Raw genomic sequence first — 21027 nt, forward strand, 5'->3', positions numbered from 1 at the left:
CAACCCTTATTTTTTCTATATAAGGTAATACAATCATGAACTGAGCATTTTGTAATAATTCAGAAATAAAGCTTCTAAAGTTGCCTCTGAAGTAAAGCAAGTCAAACCTTTCAGTACAGACAGCAAGAAGGAACCTGAACATATCTTATACATATCATTGCCAATTACATCACTGAAGTGCAAAGACAGGTGCCTTGTTATAGCTGGGACTCTACAAATGAAGTAACGGAGAGTTAGTAAAGAAGAGACTATATTAATCAATACAGTAAGCACCTAAGCATATACATTAGGACCTACAAAGCGCTTAAAACCTGGAGGGAAAAAAAAGTCATCCTGAACTTTGTTTGTAGTCATTTTATGCAGTTACACTTTTTTGTCTTCATAGTTCTTCCATCTTTTTTACTTCTCACAAAAGAGCAATCTTAAGGTATGGGTTAGGTTTCCTATGTTCAAACACGAAATTTTCATCTTCAGAATATACATGCTTCTTTTGAATACGTCTCTAAGGATTTTGCAATTGGACTCACCTAATTACTGGGGTAAAGAGACTGTGAAGACGACAGTACAGTCGTACACCCTATTAAAAAGAAAGATGAGGTTAGATATGCATTCACATCCCACAGAGCATAAGGGGAATGGACATAAAAAGTTCCAATGCACTTCATGTAGCTAACACAACAAAACTATTCAGATGCCTATTTGTACCAAAAGTTAAAAATTCCAGACAACAATATTGGTGATTAAATGATGAGAAATAAAACATTTCAAACCAAGCTTCACTGACATACATGCAAAAGAGGATTATCTTTAAGGTAGCATTAACGTTTTTTTCAGGCATAGTATTTGGAAAAAAATACACAAAATCTGAATTACAAAGCAATTTTTCTGTGTACTAAGGTTTCTCCTATCAATGTTCATTCTTCTACACACAAAGCAAAGTTAAATATACATATATATATATACACACATATTTTTTTTTATATTGAAATCACAAATTAACTAGGAAACTTAAAAAAAAATGAATCATCTCGGATATGTGAAATGCTCTCAACTTAAATAAATAAATAAATAAACAAATAAAACATTTGGAGGAACTAAAATACTACCACCAAAAAATAGCACTGGAAAAAAAAAATCACATAAGTAATCCTTAGTAGATTATAAAATATGATTATAAAAAAATTGTTCTGAAGTAGATTTCATCCCACACTGTTGTGTCTGGTAGCTCAGTATTGAATATTACCCTAGATACACTTTGCATTAACAAATACCAGCAGTAAAGCTATAATGAAAAAAAGCAGAAATGGAAAACAAAATCCAATTCACATGAATACAGAAACAGGCAAGTGTGAGGGGATGCTGTATATTCTTGCATAATATTTATTTCATTTCTCAAGTAGAATCTCCATTTTGAATGCATTTTTCTTTATAATAGCAATTGCTTCACTTTTTACCTTAGAAATCACTTCCTGCATCTCACTCCTGGGGTAGTATGTTCCGTCATCGTATCGGAATCTGTACAGCATGTGTTCAGGTTTGAACTGGTGCTTATCAGTAACTAAATTAAAAAAAAAAAAAAGTACATTGTCAGCTTATTCTTCCTACAGGAGAGTAAGGAAGGACAAAGTCAATGATTCTAATAACAGTTCATTACAAAATAGATTTCTGACAAAGGGAAATGAGTAAATCATCTGCCACAAGTTGCTCTATGTCAGTGGTGATATTTTTCAAAACATTCAGGTAGTCCATAGGAAACTAATGAATTTTAAGTAACAGAATAAGATAAACAAACAGACTGGGAACAGTCTAGAAAACCAGGCACTTGCATGTGTTATAGTCGTCAGCACTTTTGCAAAGCTTATCAATCAAATAGCCAAGAAGAAAGCTTCTTTTCCAATTATCAATCTATTTTTCCACAGTACTCTACTCTAATTCTTGCTGAAACCAACCTCAGATGAGTCAATAAAGAATCCTCCAGATACCTGATCAGTCCTGCACGGGGGAGGGTAGAGGGCACGTCTTCCACTGTAGAGAGCCAGCTGAAGTTCTTGGTGCAAGAGACCCGCAATTCTTACAAGGCTCTTGAACAGCCTGGGTTGAAAGGGACCTCAAGGATCATGAAGCTCCAGCCCCCCTGCCACATGCAGGGCCACTAGCCTCCCCATTTAGTACTAGACCAGGCTGCCCAGAGCCCCATCCAACCCATCCTTGAACACCTCCAGGGACAGGGCATCTACAGCCTTTCTGGGCAGCCTGTTCCAGCACCTCACCACTCTCTCTGTGAAGAACTTCCCTCTGACATCCAACCTAAATCTCCCCTCCCTCAACTTAAAACCATTTCCCCTTGTCCTGCTGTTATCTACCCTTTCAAAGAGTTGATTCCCCTCCTGTTTGTAGGCTCCCTTTAGGTACTTAAAGGCTGCAATGAGGTCACCCCACAGCCTTCTTTTCTCTAGACTGAACAAGCCCAGCTCCCTCAGACTGCCTACATAGAGGAGGTGCTCCAGCCCTTTGATCATCTTTGTTGCTCTCCTCTGGACCCTCTCCAACAGCTCTCTGTTTTTCTTGTACTGGGGGCTCCAAACCTGGACACATTATTCCAGACAGGGCTTCACAAGAGTAGAGTAGAGGGGGACAATCACCTCCCTGTCCCTGCTGGCCCTCTCCTGATGGAGCTCAGTGCTTTCCAAGCTGCAGGAGCACACTGCTGGCTCATGTTAAGCTTTCCATCCATCAGGACCCCCAGGTGCTTCTCTGCAGGGCTGCTCTCAAGGACTGTGTCTCCCAGTCTGTATGGACACCTGGGATTCCTCTGGCCCAAGTGCAAAACCTCGCACTTTGCTGTGTTGAACCTCATCAGGCCCACCTTTCAAGTCTGTTGAGATCCCTCTAAATGGCATCCCTTCCTTACACTGTGGAAGTAAATATAAAGCAGACATTTTGCCAAAGATCCATAAAGAAGGACCTTATCAGGTAGATTTCCATTCAACAGAGTTTCACAAAATTTTGAGAACAAAACCTCACAACTTCATATGTTTTGTCAAAACATTTTCACAGTCTTCAAGCTCCTTGGTATCTCCACACATCCTCTGATTTGTGGATACAGAATTTGGACATGATGTATACAGTGGTTTCACCAGTGTCATATGCAAAGAAAAATAACTTCTCTATCTGCATTTGATATATCTACAGATAGTAAAGCCCAAGACATTATCCCAATTGTCTTGAACTGATGGTTTGTGCTGAGGTGATTATCCAAAATAAACCCTCTTTTACATACCATAAATTCAAAGTACATCAGACACAAAGTTCACACATGTAGTGCCTGGCACAAATGTTTAAATGAATTTTACTGTAGTACGATCATTTCAAGGAGGAATAGATATATTTTAAAAACTAATGTCCTACCCTTGCAGAAAATACATATTCCAGTAGATCAACACACATTAGGAGTTTTTTAAAATTGGAAACTACAGGAGGTAGAAAACACCACCACCAGGATCGTACCACAGAGGGAAAAAAAAATGCCTGCAAAACACCTTTCCATTCTTGCTTGCTCATGAACAGAGAAGTCTCCTTGCTCTGAAGAATGCTGTTTTGTCTTCACAGCCCCTACTAACACAAAGCACACCAAAAACTATGGTAGTAGGCCCACAAAGTTGCCACTTCCTGAACTCCAGAAGGCAAGGAAACCAGACAAAGGTGTTTCCAAGTCAAATATATTGTGCAAAATACTAAATATATCCAGGAAACACTGTGAGTGAAGCTCTGAATTGCTATTCATTCTAAGGTGGGTTTTTTTTTTTTTTATTCTTTTTTTCTATTATATAGATGTCATTTGGTTTGTTGTACTCAAGTGGAAGAATAGATGTATCAACCACTGATATCTACCAGTTTCAGGTGTACATTTGCAAGAGCATAGTTTCAAATGCTTAAAGATGATAAACTGCTTCCTTACCACTAAAATAAGGAACGCCAAGTTGTTTTGTATTTCACTACCAACCCTATACCCATACTCTCTTTTGGGACAGATTTTTATATGGCACACATCATGAACATGTTATTTTTACTTTTCTCCCTGGGTAATTTTGACTCAGATCAGTATACCAATCCCTTATTGTCTTGAGAGGAAGATTCCACCTCTATTCATCAGTACTAAGTGACTGGACAAAATATCTCACTATGACAATGAATAAACAGATTTTATCTTTTGCAAAACTGGAAAAAGAAAACAAGGAAAAAAAGCTTAGCTTCTAAGAGTTCACAGACAAGGAAGCAAAACAATGCCCATCACAACACGGGTCTGGCACAGCTGGAATGAGCCATGTGCTAGAATATGTTAGGTCTAACAAAGCCCCCTACAACATTCACAATGTGAATAACAGCCAAACTTTCTGCCTTGCTCCCTCTGTGAAAACAGATGGTTCATTCAACTTTATTTTAAGAGTTCTATTTTCACTGAACCACAGCTGGATCAACTATTCAAAGTAACATGTCTGGCTCAGATTTCAGTAGTCTAATATAATTACCCATTTATCGTACGAAATTACACAATATTCATTTAAATCTGTACTGAGAAAGTCCATCAGTGTATCTGGGATATAAATTAGAAGATCAAGTATCAGTATCTAAAGGAGAGCTGTAAGAAAGAAAGGAATAGACTCTTTAGCAGAGTCTGTTGTGATCAGACATGGGGAAAAGGTTCCAAACTAAAAGAGGGGAAATTTAGATTAGATGTAGGGAAAAACTTGTCTTACAATAAATGTGGTGAGGAACTGAAATAGGCTGCCCAGAGAGGTGATGGATGCCCCATTTCTGGTGACATTCAAGGTCAGGCTGAATAGAGCTCTGAGCAACCTGATCTAGCTGTAGGTGTCCCCGTTCATTGTAGGGGAGTCAGACTAGATGAATTTTAATTGTCCTTCCAACTCAAACTATTCCATGATTCTAAGAGAAGAATCTCTGGCAAAAGAACCATTCAGTTGGAAACAGTCATGCATGTGTAGGAAACACAATAGCATCTGCCACTTGAATGACAACGGAAGAAAATCACATAGACTGACATTAAGGCATTTAAGACTACATCATTGCTGATGAATAACTTCAGTGTTTTTCCTCCTACTCTGTGTATGTCTAACATGCATACAGCTAAGTGGCACTCTGTTGCTCCCACTTTACAGCCGAGGATGTGAAAACATGGTGGCAAAGTATTAAATTCATTACTGGCTAAAGTATTCGAGCATTACAATGAAAACTATCAATAATTCCATCTAAATTTATGCCTCGAAACCATGCTAGAACAGTAGCTAACTTCACAACTCTTTCACTAACTGCTTTTTATTTTTTTTCAAGTGACTGAACTTACTGTAAACCAAACATGCCTTCAAAAGCAGAAGTTTCTTGAGTTTGTTTATAAGATCCTGCTGGATCATACCTGCTAGAAGCAACAGAGACAAGGACCAGCTCTGACAAGAATGTCCGATAGATAAAATGTTACCAATGGAAATTACCGTGAAGAAATCAAACCTTATCAGCTCAAAAATGGTACCATTTCAGTGATACATCCCTCCAGAATGAACTTAATACAGACAGTTGACTAGTAGACCGAAAACTTCAATATAAAAATATGAATTTTATTGAATCTACAACCTAGTGAACAGGGCCTTAAAATTCAAAAGTTAAAACTTTTGGTTTCTAGGCCAGATTTAGTGATTAAACTTGTAATCCTCAACAGAGGATAAGGTACATTTACCAGCAGCCAGCTGTGAGTTTTTGCTCTTTCCTAACAACTCTTAGTCCTACATATGTTCCTAAAAGGCCTCACCTCACCTACATAAAAGGTTTAAATCCATAAATGCAGAATCAACTTCAGTCTTATTCCAAGAATTACTTTTGCTTAGAACGTAACAGCAATGTTTCTATAGGTCCTGTTTGCAATGCTGTGACTGCACAGGTCTAAATCTGATTAAATCAGCAGATCTCTAGTAAATTTTTTAGGTATGGGCAATGGCCTCATAGATCCCTAAAAAGACATAATGAAGATTCAACATATGACCATTTTTTTGTCAGACAAAATTAAATCCACTCTAATTACAATAAGTACCTTGAAAACAAGCAAGTTCAAACTAATTATATTTACCATGGTGGATAATGCCATTTTCTAATAAAGCTTGGCCAAGATGAACACCTTCTTCAGATCTGTGTATCTCTCCAATTTCTAACAACCAGGACACAAATTCACTGAAGGAAAACATATTAAAAAAAAAACAAACTTGAAATGTCATGCCACCTTATCTACTACATTTTCTTCTCAGTTACAAGTCTAGAAAGATGCCTTATTAACTTCGTAAGTGCTTCTTAAATTGAGTAACCATTAGAATGCTACTTCAACTTCAAAAAAAATAATTTCTGCTTTTTATTATTTAGACATAATATGCAGATCATTCCAAAAGTATGGCAGCATGATAGAACAGTAGGCCTGTTATTTCTGAGACATTCTGAGCACAGAAATAAAGTATGTGGTGCACAATGAGGAAATACTGTGTTTATGTCACTAAAGATCTGATGCAGTCCAGAGATATCAATCTTATGGCACATTAGATATTTGTACATCTGTTACAATATTGCATAGAAAGGCAGTGCAATATTCATAGGTTCTAACTGGTGACCCAGAGAACAGCATACTTCAAAAGGGTCCATTTCAAAGACACAAAAAAACACCTTTCATTTAAAGGTTTAAGTGTTTTACAAAATTCCATATGATGACTGTATTCTTCACCTTCTTCCAACAGTCCCTCTGAGAAAATGATTCAGTCACAGCTTAATAATTAATCTTAATCCCGGTTTCAACTCTCACTGGCTACAAGATATTGGATAGTACATGAAAATCTCCTGTTTCATTTCCTCTTTTGAACACGGTGGTAAGAATCTTCACCAAAACACACAATTGTGTAAAATACTGACTGTACTTTTATCAAAACATTTCCATACTCATCTGTCTTATCGTCAGATGAAATAAGCCTCCAAAAGAAAATCTGCCTCCAAAAGTGGGGTTTTTTTTGGTAATATACATAACATCTAACGTTACAGTACCTATTACTTTCTCTTCCTCTTGCATGCACAAAGAACATGGCATTCTAAAGATCTTCCACACAATAGGGGTAAATTTTTTAAGTATGTATGCTGCATTAAGTAATTCCATACCTGACATTCAGGCAAGAGGAAAAGGGAAACAGTTTTAGAGACAGGTTTGTTTTAGGGGGTTAAAGCAAATTTGACACTCTAAATTAGGCATTACAGAAACAAAAATGCATTGAACACATAGAAAATTATTTCTCTAAAGAAATTATTTTATTGGATGCATTTTCATAGTTTCAGCCTTTGCAGCCTTGATCCTTTAAAAGCTACACATCCAGTTTCAGGCAGACCATTTTGCACTTTGACTAAATTCTGAGACGGATAGTTCTAACAGACAATGTGTGGTTTTCATGAAATCCCAAAGAAGATTTAAAATGTGTTTTCAGAGAGTTAGAATTCCTGGTCTTGAATGCATGTAATACCTTCCAAGAAAGCATTTGGGGAACGTGGTTAATTTCCTCTTCCTGTCTTTGATGAGACTCCCTTGCTTGCACATCATTTTGTACAGTCTTTCTCCTTGCTCAGAGATCATCACCCAAGTGTCTTGTTCCATGCCCAATTTCAAACCTGTTAAAATTACAATAAAATTTTATGAAATGACACTGCCATTACATTTCAAAATCCTCATCCAAAATTGAGAAGCACTATCAATATTTTACATTTCAACAAGCAAAAGGAATTGGTTTTTACTATTTTACTCCGAATCAAGACTTATTTATGAACATCTAATCTTCATAAAGCATAATCAAATGAGAGTTACAAATTACAGTGAAGTCTAATCGTTACTGCAAACATAACACCTTTACCAACAATACCATTGATACTGCAGTGATACTAATCCTGTAATTTTCACAGACTTCAGTATATGAACATTTACAAGGGAGATTTAAAAACAACTTTGTTCATACTCCTACCTTGTTACGAGAATAGTTTTTATACACTTTTTCTTTTTTTTTCAGATTTCCAAGGAACTGTCCCTAATTATTTGTTATAAACCTGTTAATTTCATGAAAGATTAACCTACCCCTTTTCCACAAAACCACTTTCATAACTAGATTTTTATTTGTTTCAGAATTTTCCCAAAAGCTATCAAGGAGATTAATTCAACATTTATTATTTTCATCTATTTCACCTCTTGAGAAAGTCACTACATTTTCAGAATTACAGATGAGTACAATAACAACCAGTTCTTGCTGAATTATGCATCACATTGCCCACTGACAGAAGTTTGCTCTCTCAAGGAATACCACAGATCTTCATAAACCTTGTATTTTCTCTACAACAGTTCTTAATTCAGGATAAACCACACATTTCTGGAATGTCTTATTTATGTTTTCAGTTTTTCTCTCCAAATTTGCACGTTTTTAGAAATTATAACTGTATATTCGAGTAGCACTCTGCCTCTTCATTAATTCTGAAAAATAGCCAGACAAAAATTATAACAAAAAGCTAACAAAGGTACTGGTCAAGTGAAGTGTCTCTTACACACAAACCAGTTAGCAGTGGTGCCACACAACCATAAAACATGACATACTCCCAGAAAAAGAACATCTAACCAGTATACTGCTTATGGAGCTTAAGGGATTCTGATGTTTTTCTCTGTATTGATTATTTGAAACAGGTAACCACAGCACCATCAGCCTTAAAACTGATGACCATTTAAATAGATTCCTATCTTTCAGAATGTCTCAGATGTTTACATAGAAGTCTAAGTACTCATGGAAAGATTTCCTAACAAAAGTTTCCAATTCACCTTTATTTCTCATAGAAAGAAAATACATCTAAAAATGTAGCCCTAGCTGAGAGTGAATTCAATAACCACTGAAAAGTCTGCTGAACTATTTCACTTGGGACATTCTCTCCCTTTTTGTTCAGCCTCACCATACAGACTGCAAATAATGTAGGCTGACCTTCTCTCAGTACACTGAATCTCCAAGTCTCCCAAACTCAATGGTCCAGAAAGCCCCAAGACATGGCATACCAAGCTGCATTACCATGTTCCACATTCTGTATTCACCTAGTCTAGAGATCACTGCAATCTAAGGATCTACATGAGATGAGGGGGACACAGCATCACTAAGAAGGAATGCGTAGGCAAGCTCTACCACACAGCGTAGTAAAGGGGGCAGTTAATCATGTGAGCCTCACTTGCAGCTCAGGAGATTTGCCAAGTGTGTTTATTTAATTTAGTTGGTGCCTGACTCACAAAGGAGACAAAAACACTGTCCTCATATGTCCTCATATTTACACCTCAGGGTAAATAAACATAAATATATAATGCATTAACAGTTTCTATATATTATTAAGCAAATACACAATTAAAGCACATTTACGTTCAAAATGAATTCCTGAAAAAGTGTTTACAGCAGTGTTCAGACAATATCTGAATTCTAAAAACAGGCCCATTTTTGTTTCTGAGTGATCTGAGAACCTTTTAGCAATGAAGTTGATGTATCCTGCTTTTTAATAGGTATATATACAGATGTTTTGAAAAAATTGTGCTGGAGGGGATGGATACATTTATAAGAGGATGAAGTAATTGAGATATTCAAGAAATACTTGTGAAGATTCTGTTACAAACCGAGCATGTACCAAATCCTCTCGTGCTCTAGCCTCTTCTTATTTCTTCCCTGGATGCATCCTCAGTGGCAAAAGCTTTATGACCTCCAAGAGCTGAGTAATTCTTCAAATCAGAAGATGCTAAAATCTTTTCCTGACTTTAGAAAGCTACTTTCGACCTCAGGACTGGGAAGGTTTAGGTCAGACTCACCTCTGCTAGCAGTATAAAGTGAAATAACAAGAATACAACACAAAATACTCCTACTTACTCTTTGTATTCCTTACCTAAAGGTGCCAATCATCTAGAGAAACCAAAAAAACTTAGCAAAAGTGAAGTGGGATTTGTTACAAATCCTTTTTAGCCAATTCAGACAAGGTCCTCCATTGTCTGTTGCATTTGATGTCATCTTTTCCACACTGCTTTTCATTCAATGTTCTAAAATGTTGAAGCTTGGGAACTCTACAGAACCTTTTTAGCTTTTTCAATATTAGTTCTCATGAGCACCATTAATTTGTCAATTCTCAGACACTCTAGTGGAAACTCTAATCCGATGGCAGATGTTATACAAAAAACATTCAGTAGTCAGACTTAAAAGACCAAAGAAACACTGTTATACTCTCTTCAGAGTGAAGTCTCAAAACACTGGCTACTACAACAGTCCACAGGAAATCTAGGCAGACCAGAAACAGAAACACAGATCTCACCACAAGATCATACTTTCTTTCAGTACCAAGACCCCATACTTCCTTACTACTTAGGAATGTCAGCTTACAAATGAAATTAGCTTCAGAAGATGATGATGCATCATTTTTCCTTGTTTCTATTTTGTGCACGGTTTCACCTTTAATACACAATGTTATTTATAGTCACATTAAAAAAAAAAACAGGATCAATTTTAAGCCAAGTATTCTTCCATCTTGGTTCAGAAATTCAAAAAAGATAGCTGTTTGGTAATGGTGATTTTTTACCATCTTTGATTAAGGAGAATGCATGAAATATGGGGTAGTGGGTATATTCTGTACCATCTCATGTTGGATCATCTGCATGAAGAAACTTAGGAAACCTGCACGTTTCAGTGATTCAGATTTCCATTCAGAAAATGTGTACAGATCCCAAAAGGCATTCAGAATAGACCCTCCTATATCACAGATAATTCTCAGGCCTTAGTGAAATTATGACAACATACTGTGGTTAAGGATAAGCTGCAAAATCACACAAAGTCATCTTCCCATTTCCAAAATAACATTCACTACCAAAATATATGATACAAATCTTTACATCCTTCTCAGTACAATTTTATTTTTTTCCAAGCTGCTATTCATAAACCATCAGCGGAACCTGACACCGGAAATTTGCTTAGCAGCTGGTTTTGTTTTATATCTCAACATATAAATATAGTATGGCTTTCTGGCAAATCAACACAAAGAAGTTTATTAACCTACCTTTTCGTCTCTCTCGCTCTTTCAAAATAGCTTCCAACCATTCTTGCTTCTCTTCAGGAGTTTTTGCCATGCATACAAACCATTTGTTCTTAGCTGTGTTGTGGATCTTCCAGCCATTAATGACAGTGTGGCCACTACTGTGGTAGTCAGCTGAGAATAGATAAAATGGCTTGAAGACCAAGAACTCTTGCAAAATAAATACTCATAATTCTTAAGAACTCCTAGCATGACACGCAAAAATTATAAGATATGGAAAACAAAACAAAGTAAAGCAGAACAAATTAAAAAAAAAAAAAAAATGAAAGTTATTTGTGAACTACTATACCTTAGTGAGTGGTACTTTTAACTTTTAGTCAACTCAACATGTTTTTTATCATGTGACACAATTGCCTGGCATATGGAAGAAGACAGACTCGGTGCTAAAACAAGCAGAGTCTTCATGAAAGAACTGATCGCTGTACTTAGAATACTTCTGTTTGTGTTAAACTGTCATAAATAGTTCCATAAAAAGCAGCATTGTGGTTTCAGCCATTAAATGTCTCAGAGCTGTTCTGCCAGTTGAATGATTTACTATTAAGTTTATGAAAGTACTAAGGACACGGGGAGGAAAATACAATTTTGTTCTAAAGAAAAGCAAATCATATCAAATATATTTTTACTGATATTTGATGTAAAATACGTAAGTAAAAAAAATTTTTTACACAAACTACAATATAACAAAATATAACAAAAGTCCATTATAAGCAAATGCACTGTTTTTGAAATATGTTCCTAACCAGCCTATTTTCAGCATGCACGTAATGAGAGAGAAGTAACAACTGCTGCTAATGTTTGTAAATATCCTAAGTTTTGCCTGTTAACATGTAAAATGCTCTGCTACAAAAAATAGATAATTTACCTCATTGCCCCTTCTTTATTTACATGACATTTCATGTTAACATGCTAGTCCATAAATCTTATTCAGAAATTTGCTATACAGATCTTCTCTGAAACTAGCACCTCTGTACAGTCTGAATATCCTTGAATAGGATTAGGTACATCTCTTGAAGCAAAGTTTGTGAGGCATAAACAGCCTCTGATAGCAAACACATCTTTTTGAATAAAATATAGATTAAAACTTGAATTAGTAACTATTGTACAAATTATTACAAAAATCAAAGGTCAGCATTTTCTCACCATTAAACTTTCATTAATAAACAAGAAAGCCCTGGGGCCAGCCCTGAACTATTCTAACAAATACAGACCTCTTTACTTTGTAAATACTTTTTCATAATTCAGCCCTGTTTTATATAATGAGATGGGATTTTCTAAAACTGAAACTCCTGCTGAAATGCTTGCTACAATTTCTCATAAATCTCAGCAGACATGCTAGTATCCTTTCAGTAACTCTGCATTTTAATTAGATGGAAAGAAGCCAAGCTGTCTACAGTGGGCTGGGAAATGTCAGGAACTACTAGAAAATTATGAGACTGATGGCTGCTTTCTAACTCAACAAAATTTTCTATTAATCAAAAGAGTGGAAGAAAGTGCAAGCAAGTGTATGATGGAAAAGAAACTGAATTTATTTTTACTATACCACATTTCATACTGCTTACCTATGTACCACATTTTTATGCACATAACCTATGCTTAAAATCCTTTGCCTCTTTATAAACACTGATTCTTTAAAACTAATCATCATATCACTTGTGCAACTCCAGAAAACTACAGTCTAAAGCCAGAGAAAATAAAGTCTCAGACAGAAGCTATCAGTTGAGAGGCTGCAGTCTTCTGGAGATGAGAGGTTGAAGGGCTACCAGAGGAAGGAAACTTTACATCCGCCTGTATTATTTTTGCATGGGCTTAAAAATCTAGCAATTAAGCACTAGTTGCACCTTTTTGTTTATTTGCTTTTAAGTTGCAGGTTAACGTGTATAAAACTACAGGGTAATGTTTTTCCTGTGGTCTTTTTTCATCCTGCATCTGTGATCCCAACACCCTCATTTGGCAGGGAAATATGATCTCTAACACAGCAATTAAAATTGTGTGTAAAAAAAGCAGTCAAAATCACAGATTTAGGTACCTACATTTCACTGCGAACCAAATTTTGATGTTAATTTAAGAGTTTAATTCAGAAAATTTGGCTCATCCAGCTGCTTGAATATCTCAGTGTACAGAGTGGCATTTTAAATTTGCAGTTTTCACTGCCTCTGAATTTCTGTAACTGCAGGACCCTGAGTGCTGGCAATTTGATAACATATTTATCTCATGCCCTTAAAAATCACAGAACTCTCTGAAAAGCCCAAACATCTACTTGGGTGCTAAGACTGCCTAATGTTAGCTGGCAGACAGTTCAGGTGAATGAACACATGTAGCTGTCGCCAAATTCGGCAATAATAACCCACTACTATAAAGTCCAGCTTGACTTTGATCTCTACCTTTAACTGTGACATCCCTTTACTTTTTTGATCCATGTGCTACCCATGATTTTAAGCCCCCAAGCTGTATGGCCTCCCCAGTACACCTATCAAAGTCATCTTAATGGCATTTCAGCAGTCTGCTACTATTCCATACAAACTCCTGCCAATTTTGGACAGCCTGTTGAACGAAATCCTATGGAGAGCTTCACACCTGCTGCCTGGATGGACAGACAAGAGGTGTGCATGTTCTTATGGGCCAGCTGCACAGGAAACATGCACGCTTCACAGCAAAGTAACCATATCTGCCACTCAGGCTAAGCAAAGGATTTGCAAATCTGACATCCTGGTTAGAGCAGAGAGAATTTCATAAGACTTGAAGGTGATCTTCCCAAAGTCTAAAGAAGCACGCTGAACAATTTATTAAGTTTCTATCTTCACAAGAGAAGGAGATGAAAGATGACATTGTCTAATGATACACAGCAATACATTAAAAGCTTGCAATTTGAAAAATTGCGACAAATTTTTTACAAAATTCAACACTCAACCCTTTAAGAGATGCATATCAAGCAATTTGTTAGTGCCATATGCAATAGACTTCTTTTCCAAGCAAATAAATAAATGAATATGTTGAAGGACTTCTATGTGTCACACTGTTCAGACTCTCAAGAGCACCAGTGCTCAAAAACACCAATCACATAATTGCTGCAGAGCCTTGGTTCCCTGCCTCTTCCTTATACATTTTTCCAGCAATCTCTGGTTACTATTATCACACAGTGATTTTTCTGTTTCATGCTTTATTTCAAGACAGAACTAGCATAATAAACCATAAATCTGGAATTTCCTAAGCATCAAGTGCCTGCCTTCGTAAACTAAACAGCATTCATTTAATGACGGGTGAAAGCCTTTAAAAATGTACTTTCCTCTGAATTCTAAGAACTGAATAAACAAAACAGAGTGCTTCATGATGTTGAAAAGGAAGGAAAAAGCGGAAGAAGGAAGGAAAGGAGAGAAAGCTTCTACCAACTGTACTGCTCAGTCAAGAAAAACCTTTGTTAATTTTTGTAGGTATACTGTTCATTAACATGACAACAAACCACACCAGGACACTGTTTTCCTATTTCTATTCATCTGTTTATCAACAGTGAAGACTACACTCCTACGTTTATCAGTGCTGAAAGCAAACACACTCAGTTATCCAGTTCCCTAGAGCACTATGGTTCTTTATACCAAGAGAACAGATGATCCCAAAATCTGCAATAAAGATCTGTGGAAGTATCACCTAGATTCAAGTCTTTAATGCTTACAAAAGCCCCATGAAGAATACATGAGAAAGTCAGATACAGCTATGGAAATAAAATCACAATGCCCCTAAGAGCTTGTATTCTGAAATTAGAATTATGGAGAATGATGGATAATAGATTATTACGGAGAAGAAAATAATATAACAAACATTCACTAGCAAAGCTTATATGAACGAGGCTCAAAGAACAAATTGCTATGCTTGAGAATTACATAAGGCAAAAAGAATGCAATAAAATATTACAGGGTTAAAGTTCAAAGGCTGATGACTACAGGGGATGAGAAACAAGACATCTGAGTGCAACAAATGAGAACAGTACAAAAAATAAGACAGTGGAAGGTTAAAGAAGAGCATCGTGATAAGACTTACAGATGCACAAGGAGAGGGACTTCTGACCACAAGGAAGAAAACAAGTTTATTTAAAAAAAAAAAAAAAAAAAATAAGAAAGAAAAAAGTGATAGAAATTTAAAAAAAAGGAAGGAAAGCTTCCACAGGCCAGGGAAATGGCAAATATTTTGATATTTCAAAGAGAACCATACAACATCAAAAAAGAATAATTACAAGAAAACTGTTCTAGGATGCTGGACTAATAGAAATGGAGAAGGCAGGAAACTTGGGGATGTGGAGGAAAAAAGGTGAGAATTACACACAAAATAAAATAATCAAACCATTAACTCATGTTTCTGAAGTGAGGAAAGGAACCTCTCCAGGTTTTAGAAATGTTCCATATAACAAAGCAACAAGATTTGAAATGGCACAGGAGAGGAAGTGGGAAGGAAGGAAGATGGCCTTCACTATTGTATGCAAGGCTATAGGAAATGGGTAAGGTAGCAAGACTTCCTATTGATGGAGGAAATTAGACTACTGGTGTCTGGAGCAGAGAGGGGGATAACCTGCGCTTGAAAATTCACTAAGAAAATCACAGAATCATAGAATCACAAGGTTGGAAACCATCTAGTCCAACCGTCTCCTCATCTCCATTGCCACCACTAGCACTAAACCATATCACGCAGCACGTTGTCCAGACGCCTGTTGAACACCGCCAGGGACGGCGACTCCACCACCTCCCTGGGCAGCCATTCCAGTGCCTGACCACTCTCTGACAGAAAAAGCTTTTCCTTATGTCTAAAAATGAATGCACAGGAAATAGAAGGACAGTGTAAACAAGATCAAGTACAGAATAGCAAGAACAAGCTAATGAAGAAAGTAATGACAGCCTTGAGAAATACAGATGATGAATGTGGAGAAAGAAAGAAATCTTCACTAAAGACAACAGAAGAAATATTTGCTTAAAGCACGGTAATACATGGAATTGGAAACAGTGAAATGTTGTATTACAAAGTTCTTAGAATATTCATGGTGGATATAATCTTCTGTGGTCCCAGCAATGTCAAGAGTTATAATTAAAGTGATGTCAACTAATAGAGGGAGAGTTAATTAGTTTTCTCTGGAAAAGAACTTTCAAAGTACAGAAAACTGCAAAGGAAAGTAGAAAACTAGAAATCCAGTACGAGTCATAGAATCATTGGAAATATAAAGTAATGCCTCCTATTTTATTATGTCCTAAGAGTATTATGAAAAACTTTTTTCTTTTCCTCAAACACCTTACAAATTCAGCATTTGCTACTACAAATACATCACCTGCCTAGGGATACTATTTAGTAGAGCTGTAATGTTGTAAAGTTAAAACACATGACTCCAGTTGAGCAATAAATGTTACTCTGCTTTATTACTCTGTTCAGGCTAGTATAAAAGTCATCTATGACTGTTGAGCTAATAAAGTATGAAAGCAATGATGTGTCAGAAGTAGAGTTTTGATAAGAGCAGATCGCTCTTTTGAAGTGGCTTCTTATTCTCTTTATTTTCAAAGAAATCATGAAGCTGCATTTGATTTCAGCACCATTTACTCTGTAAATCCGCAGCACAAATATACTCACCTGTTCCATCATCTACATTCTCTACCTCCATCACTTCTGTGTTTATTCTGCCCCGAAAGAGGTAACGATGGCCATCTGTAGATGCTTTGCTGTTCTTCAATCGCCTGATCAAAGAGGAGCAGATAAGCAGTCACGCACAATCTTGTGATTTGTTTCTACAATGCTACTTGTACAAGTAGCATTTAATGACAACTAAAAGTGTCATAGCCCACTTATACCTGTGCAATTGAACTGTGGAAATCATTCCTGAATAAGACACTCCTGACATTAAAGCAAAATGCTACCTCTGACAAGACTTATATACAAACTGCTAGATGACAAGAGATTTTGTAAACAAAGTCTCATACTAAATGTCCTGTTCCAGTACCTTGATACTTACATGTCACTCTGTCATTAAAGACAAAATACAGCATGGGAGAATGTTTCCTCCTGGCTTAACCTTCTTACACTTGTCAAGAAATTCAAAACAAGGATAGTATGACTGAGAAAATGAAATAACATCTTTAGATATAAATTGTGTCCTATAAACATTAACCTCATTTGTGGTGTTTATGCCTGGAAGAACAATAAAGACATTTTTTCTTACATAAGAGTTAATCAGAAATTATAATTAAGAACTGCTGAAATTTTGTGTAGGCATTGGCATAACTGCAAACCTACTGAAAGTTTTTTGAGACTCCTAGTCCCATGCAGCTTCTCTTATGTAAGATAAACCAGAGGTAGTAAGCATAAAAGGTTCAGTATATTTTTTCTCCGAAGCAAACTAAACCCAGTAACCCAAGAGACATTTGTATCTGTGAAACTAAAGCTTATTTACCCATGTTTACACAACTGTGCTGAAAAGAATGTTCAAAAACTATATAAAATATCTTGCTCTATAAAAAAAAAAAAAAAAAAGGACTTAAAAATTGTCAAAATACAAGCTTCCTGTGAAGAACACCCTCTTTGCCTACTTGCCAATCACAGAATCACCAAGGGAGGAAAAGACCTACAAGATCATCCAGTCCAACCACCTACTGATCACCAATAGTGCTCACTAAACCATATTCCTCAACACAAAATCCAAACATTCCTTGAACACCTCCAGGGTCGGTGACTTCACCACTTCCCTGGCAGCTCATTCCAGTGCCTGACCACTCTTTCAGAAAAGTAGTATTTCCTAACGCCCAGTCTAAATCTCCCTTGGTGCAGCTTGAAGCCATTCCCTCTAGTTCTATCGCCGTTACACGAGAGAAGAGGCCAACCTCCAGCTCATTACAGCCTCTCTTCAGGTAGTTATAGAGAGCAATAAGGTCTCCCTTGAGCCTCCTCTTTTCCAGACTGAACAATCCCAGCTCCTTCAGCCACTTGTCACAAGGCCTGCGCTCCAGACTCCTCACCAGCGTTGTTGCCCTTGTTTGAACACATATCAGGGCCTCAGTTACACAAATTACCAAGTATCTCCTTCAGTTATAAGTCACAGCAAGAACCAGCATTTCCAGTACAGTCTGAAAAATGCCCTTGCAGAACAAGCTCAGCAACTTTACAATTTAGAGAACTCCTCATATGATATTCCTGATCAAAAGGGCCCAGGGATGCTTTGCACTACTATGATTTTCTGCTTTGCCAACTGTGTACTGATGAGAACATCTTCTCCTCATGTAAATTCAACAAGAAGTTGTACAGGTACTACATCTAACCAAAAGACTATAATTAGCACGTAAGGAGAGAAAAGGGATATCCTTCCTTTAGCCACATGCCCTTGTGTTATATGAATATAAAATATTTGGTAAAGAAGTATAATGACTATGATTGGAAAATTATTGCCACGATAAGTAATATGCAAAAATTAATGTGAAGAATACAAATATAAACTATACACCACATAAGACAACAAAAGTTGTTAACGAAATTTTAAAGTATCGCTTAAGGATTGGTTTTAGATTCATACACTTTAAGGACAAATTTCCACTGACTAGTTGTATATATATATATACATCATATTATGTTTTGAAGCATTCTCAGGTCATTGCTGTACTACACAATACATGAAGATTGTGGTGCCCACACTGGAGTTCTGGTCTCCATTATCAGTGGCAAAGAATTGTATTTGGCTGCGGTATTAGAGAGAATTTCCAAGGTCTATTTTGTATCTAAGGACCCACAAAGGATCTATTTAGAAGTACGTGTACTTACTGGCTACTCAAAGCTGTTTTGCATCAACAGACAAACTCAAACAGGAATACCTGTACTCAGAACTCCTATTTTGCAGAAGTGTAAGAATACTTAGTGAACACTAACTGTAGAACATTGCTGCTGAATTACAGAATTGTTCCTTGTGATATACCAAGAAATAGTGTCCTCTCTTCCCTGCTTAGATGTACAAAGGCTTGAAATACTTGAATCCATTGAGACAAATTTTATAGCATAAGCTACAATACTACGTGTTTCAACTATAAATTCAAATTGTTTACCCTTCCTACAAGAGAGTGGGACTATCACATAGAACTCATTGTGGAAGTCTGATGAAGTAGATTCCTTCTCTCTGTACATCACCATTTGGTTTCTGCACTACTGCACAACATTTTCAGTGTTTGAATTAAATACATCTCTCCCTGATGATAGGTCTTCTCCAAAAACACTGAAGTATATACTGAATCATAGAATCATAGAATTGCAAGGTTGGAAACGACCTGCAAGATCATCTAGTCCAACCACCCTCCCATTCCCAGTACCACAAGCTACTAAACTATATCTCGTAGCTCCTCATCACTGCCAGGGATGGCAACTCCACCACCTCCCTGGGCAGCCATTCCAGTGCCTGACCACCCTCTTGAGAGAAAAAGTTTGCCCTAATGTTCAACCTAAACCTCCTCTGGTACAACTTCTGGCCATTTCCTCGGGTCCTACTATTTGCCTGGGAGAAGAGGCCAGACCCTTTTTCATCACAACCTCCCTTCAGGAAGTTGTAGAGTGCAATGAGGTCTCCCCTGAGCCTCCTCTTCTCCAGACTAAACAATCCCAGCTCCCTCAGCCGCTCCTCATAAGACTTGTGCTCCAGACCCCTCACCAGTTTCGTTGCCCTTCTCTGGACACGTTCCAGGGCCTCAATGTCAATGCAATTAATCACAGTAAGTATTTTGGAGTTGTTCAAATATTCAGAAAAAGCATACAAAGGACCAGCTCTACCGTGAGAAAAACACAAATGATTTTTCCAAGTATAAGTGAATTCTTTACCTGTGCTTTTTTTTGCAGTATACCAAAAGGTTATCAAAGAGAAAGAATATCCGCTCTTGGATATTTCCCGCTGAAATCTTCAGAAGTAATCCGCTTCGCAGCATTTCTGTGCATGTATCAGTGATGTTAGACCCCTACAGACAATAGTAAAGAGATCATTTTTTTGTGTGAATTCTACAGCAAGAAAGGACAGCATCTCTCACACAGACAGTGTGACAATTCTCCAAAACATCAAGGTTAATACACATGGTAATATATTACTTTGTAACTAATATTTTTAAAAATTTACTTAATGATGTTTAACATTAGCTTTGTGTTCATGTAGTAACTGGAGTAATGGTTTGTTCCTTTTTGGAATGCTTACATTTAAAACCAGGCAAACACGTCTCAGTAATTTTAATATTTATTAGGAAATGCGTGAAAGTGGGGCTTTGAAACACATAATGTATGCCAAGATGAACTGGAAATCTAAGGTATCTTAGAACTTAAACATCACTAAAATTATACATATAATTCCACACTAAATTGAGCTACAGATAGATTCAAAACAAAAATCAGTAACGTTTAAAATTCATGCAAAGTTAACAACAGCATATACAATTAAGACTGCCTAGCATACTACTTAACATACTCTGAAGACATCAGAATTTTGCTAATCTTTGTACACTTGGGATAAAATTTCCCATGCCGCATTTTTCTTCAGGCAGATCATTCTCCTATTAGAAAAGAAGGTGGGCATTTTCAAAAAGGTTAATGAAAAAGAAGCAACTTTAACACGGAATAACATTTTTCCACAAATATTTCTATGAAAAATTCCTACCATTTCAATGCCTTACAAAGGCAAACTAACCTCCTGAGAAAGCCTGCCTTGAATTCAAGTTGCTCTTTGTTGTTCTGAATATCATAGACTCACACAAACATTTAGGTTGGAAAAGACCATTAAAGTCACCAAATCCTGGCACTAATGAGTTCACCACATCTCTAAAGTGCCACATCCACACATCTCAAAATATCTCAAGAAACAGAGACTTCACC

The 21027-nt window shown here is 36.8% G+C and overlaps 1 protein-coding gene across 2 annotated transcripts in view; it reads right to left on the reverse strand.

Moving 5' to 3' along the window:
- The window catches only part of PREX2 (phosphatidylinositol-3,4,5-trisphosphate dependent Rac exchange factor 2), a 167027-nt gene that overhangs the window by 83653 nt on the left and 62347 nt on the right, over positions 1–21027 (reverse strand). For both annotated transcript variants that reach the window (XM_042808631.1, XM_042808632.1), the window contains exons 7-13: positions 19993–20126; positions 16777–16880; positions 11140–11289; positions 7560–7704; positions 6140–6240; positions 1455–1558; positions 528–577 (exon numbers count right to left, since the gene is read on the reverse strand). In XM_042808631.1, coding sequence (XP_042664565.1) covers positions 528–577; positions 1455–1558; positions 6140–6240; positions 7560–7704; positions 11140–11289; positions 16777–16880; positions 19993–20126 — 788 coding nt within the window. The remainder of the gene's footprint in view (positions 1–527; positions 578–1454; positions 1559–6139; positions 6241–7559; positions 7705–11139; positions 11290–16776; positions 16881–19992; positions 20127–21027) is intronic.

The sequence above is a fragment of the Centrocercus urophasianus genome, unplaced genomic scaffold (genome assembly GCF_019232065.1).
Source record: "Centrocercus urophasianus isolate 14NV4802_14NV808 unplaced genomic scaffold, USGS_Curo_1.0 seq_11, whole genome shotgun sequence".
Lineage (NCBI taxonomy): Eukaryota > Metazoa > Chordata > Aves > Galliformes > Phasianidae > Centrocercus > Centrocercus urophasianus.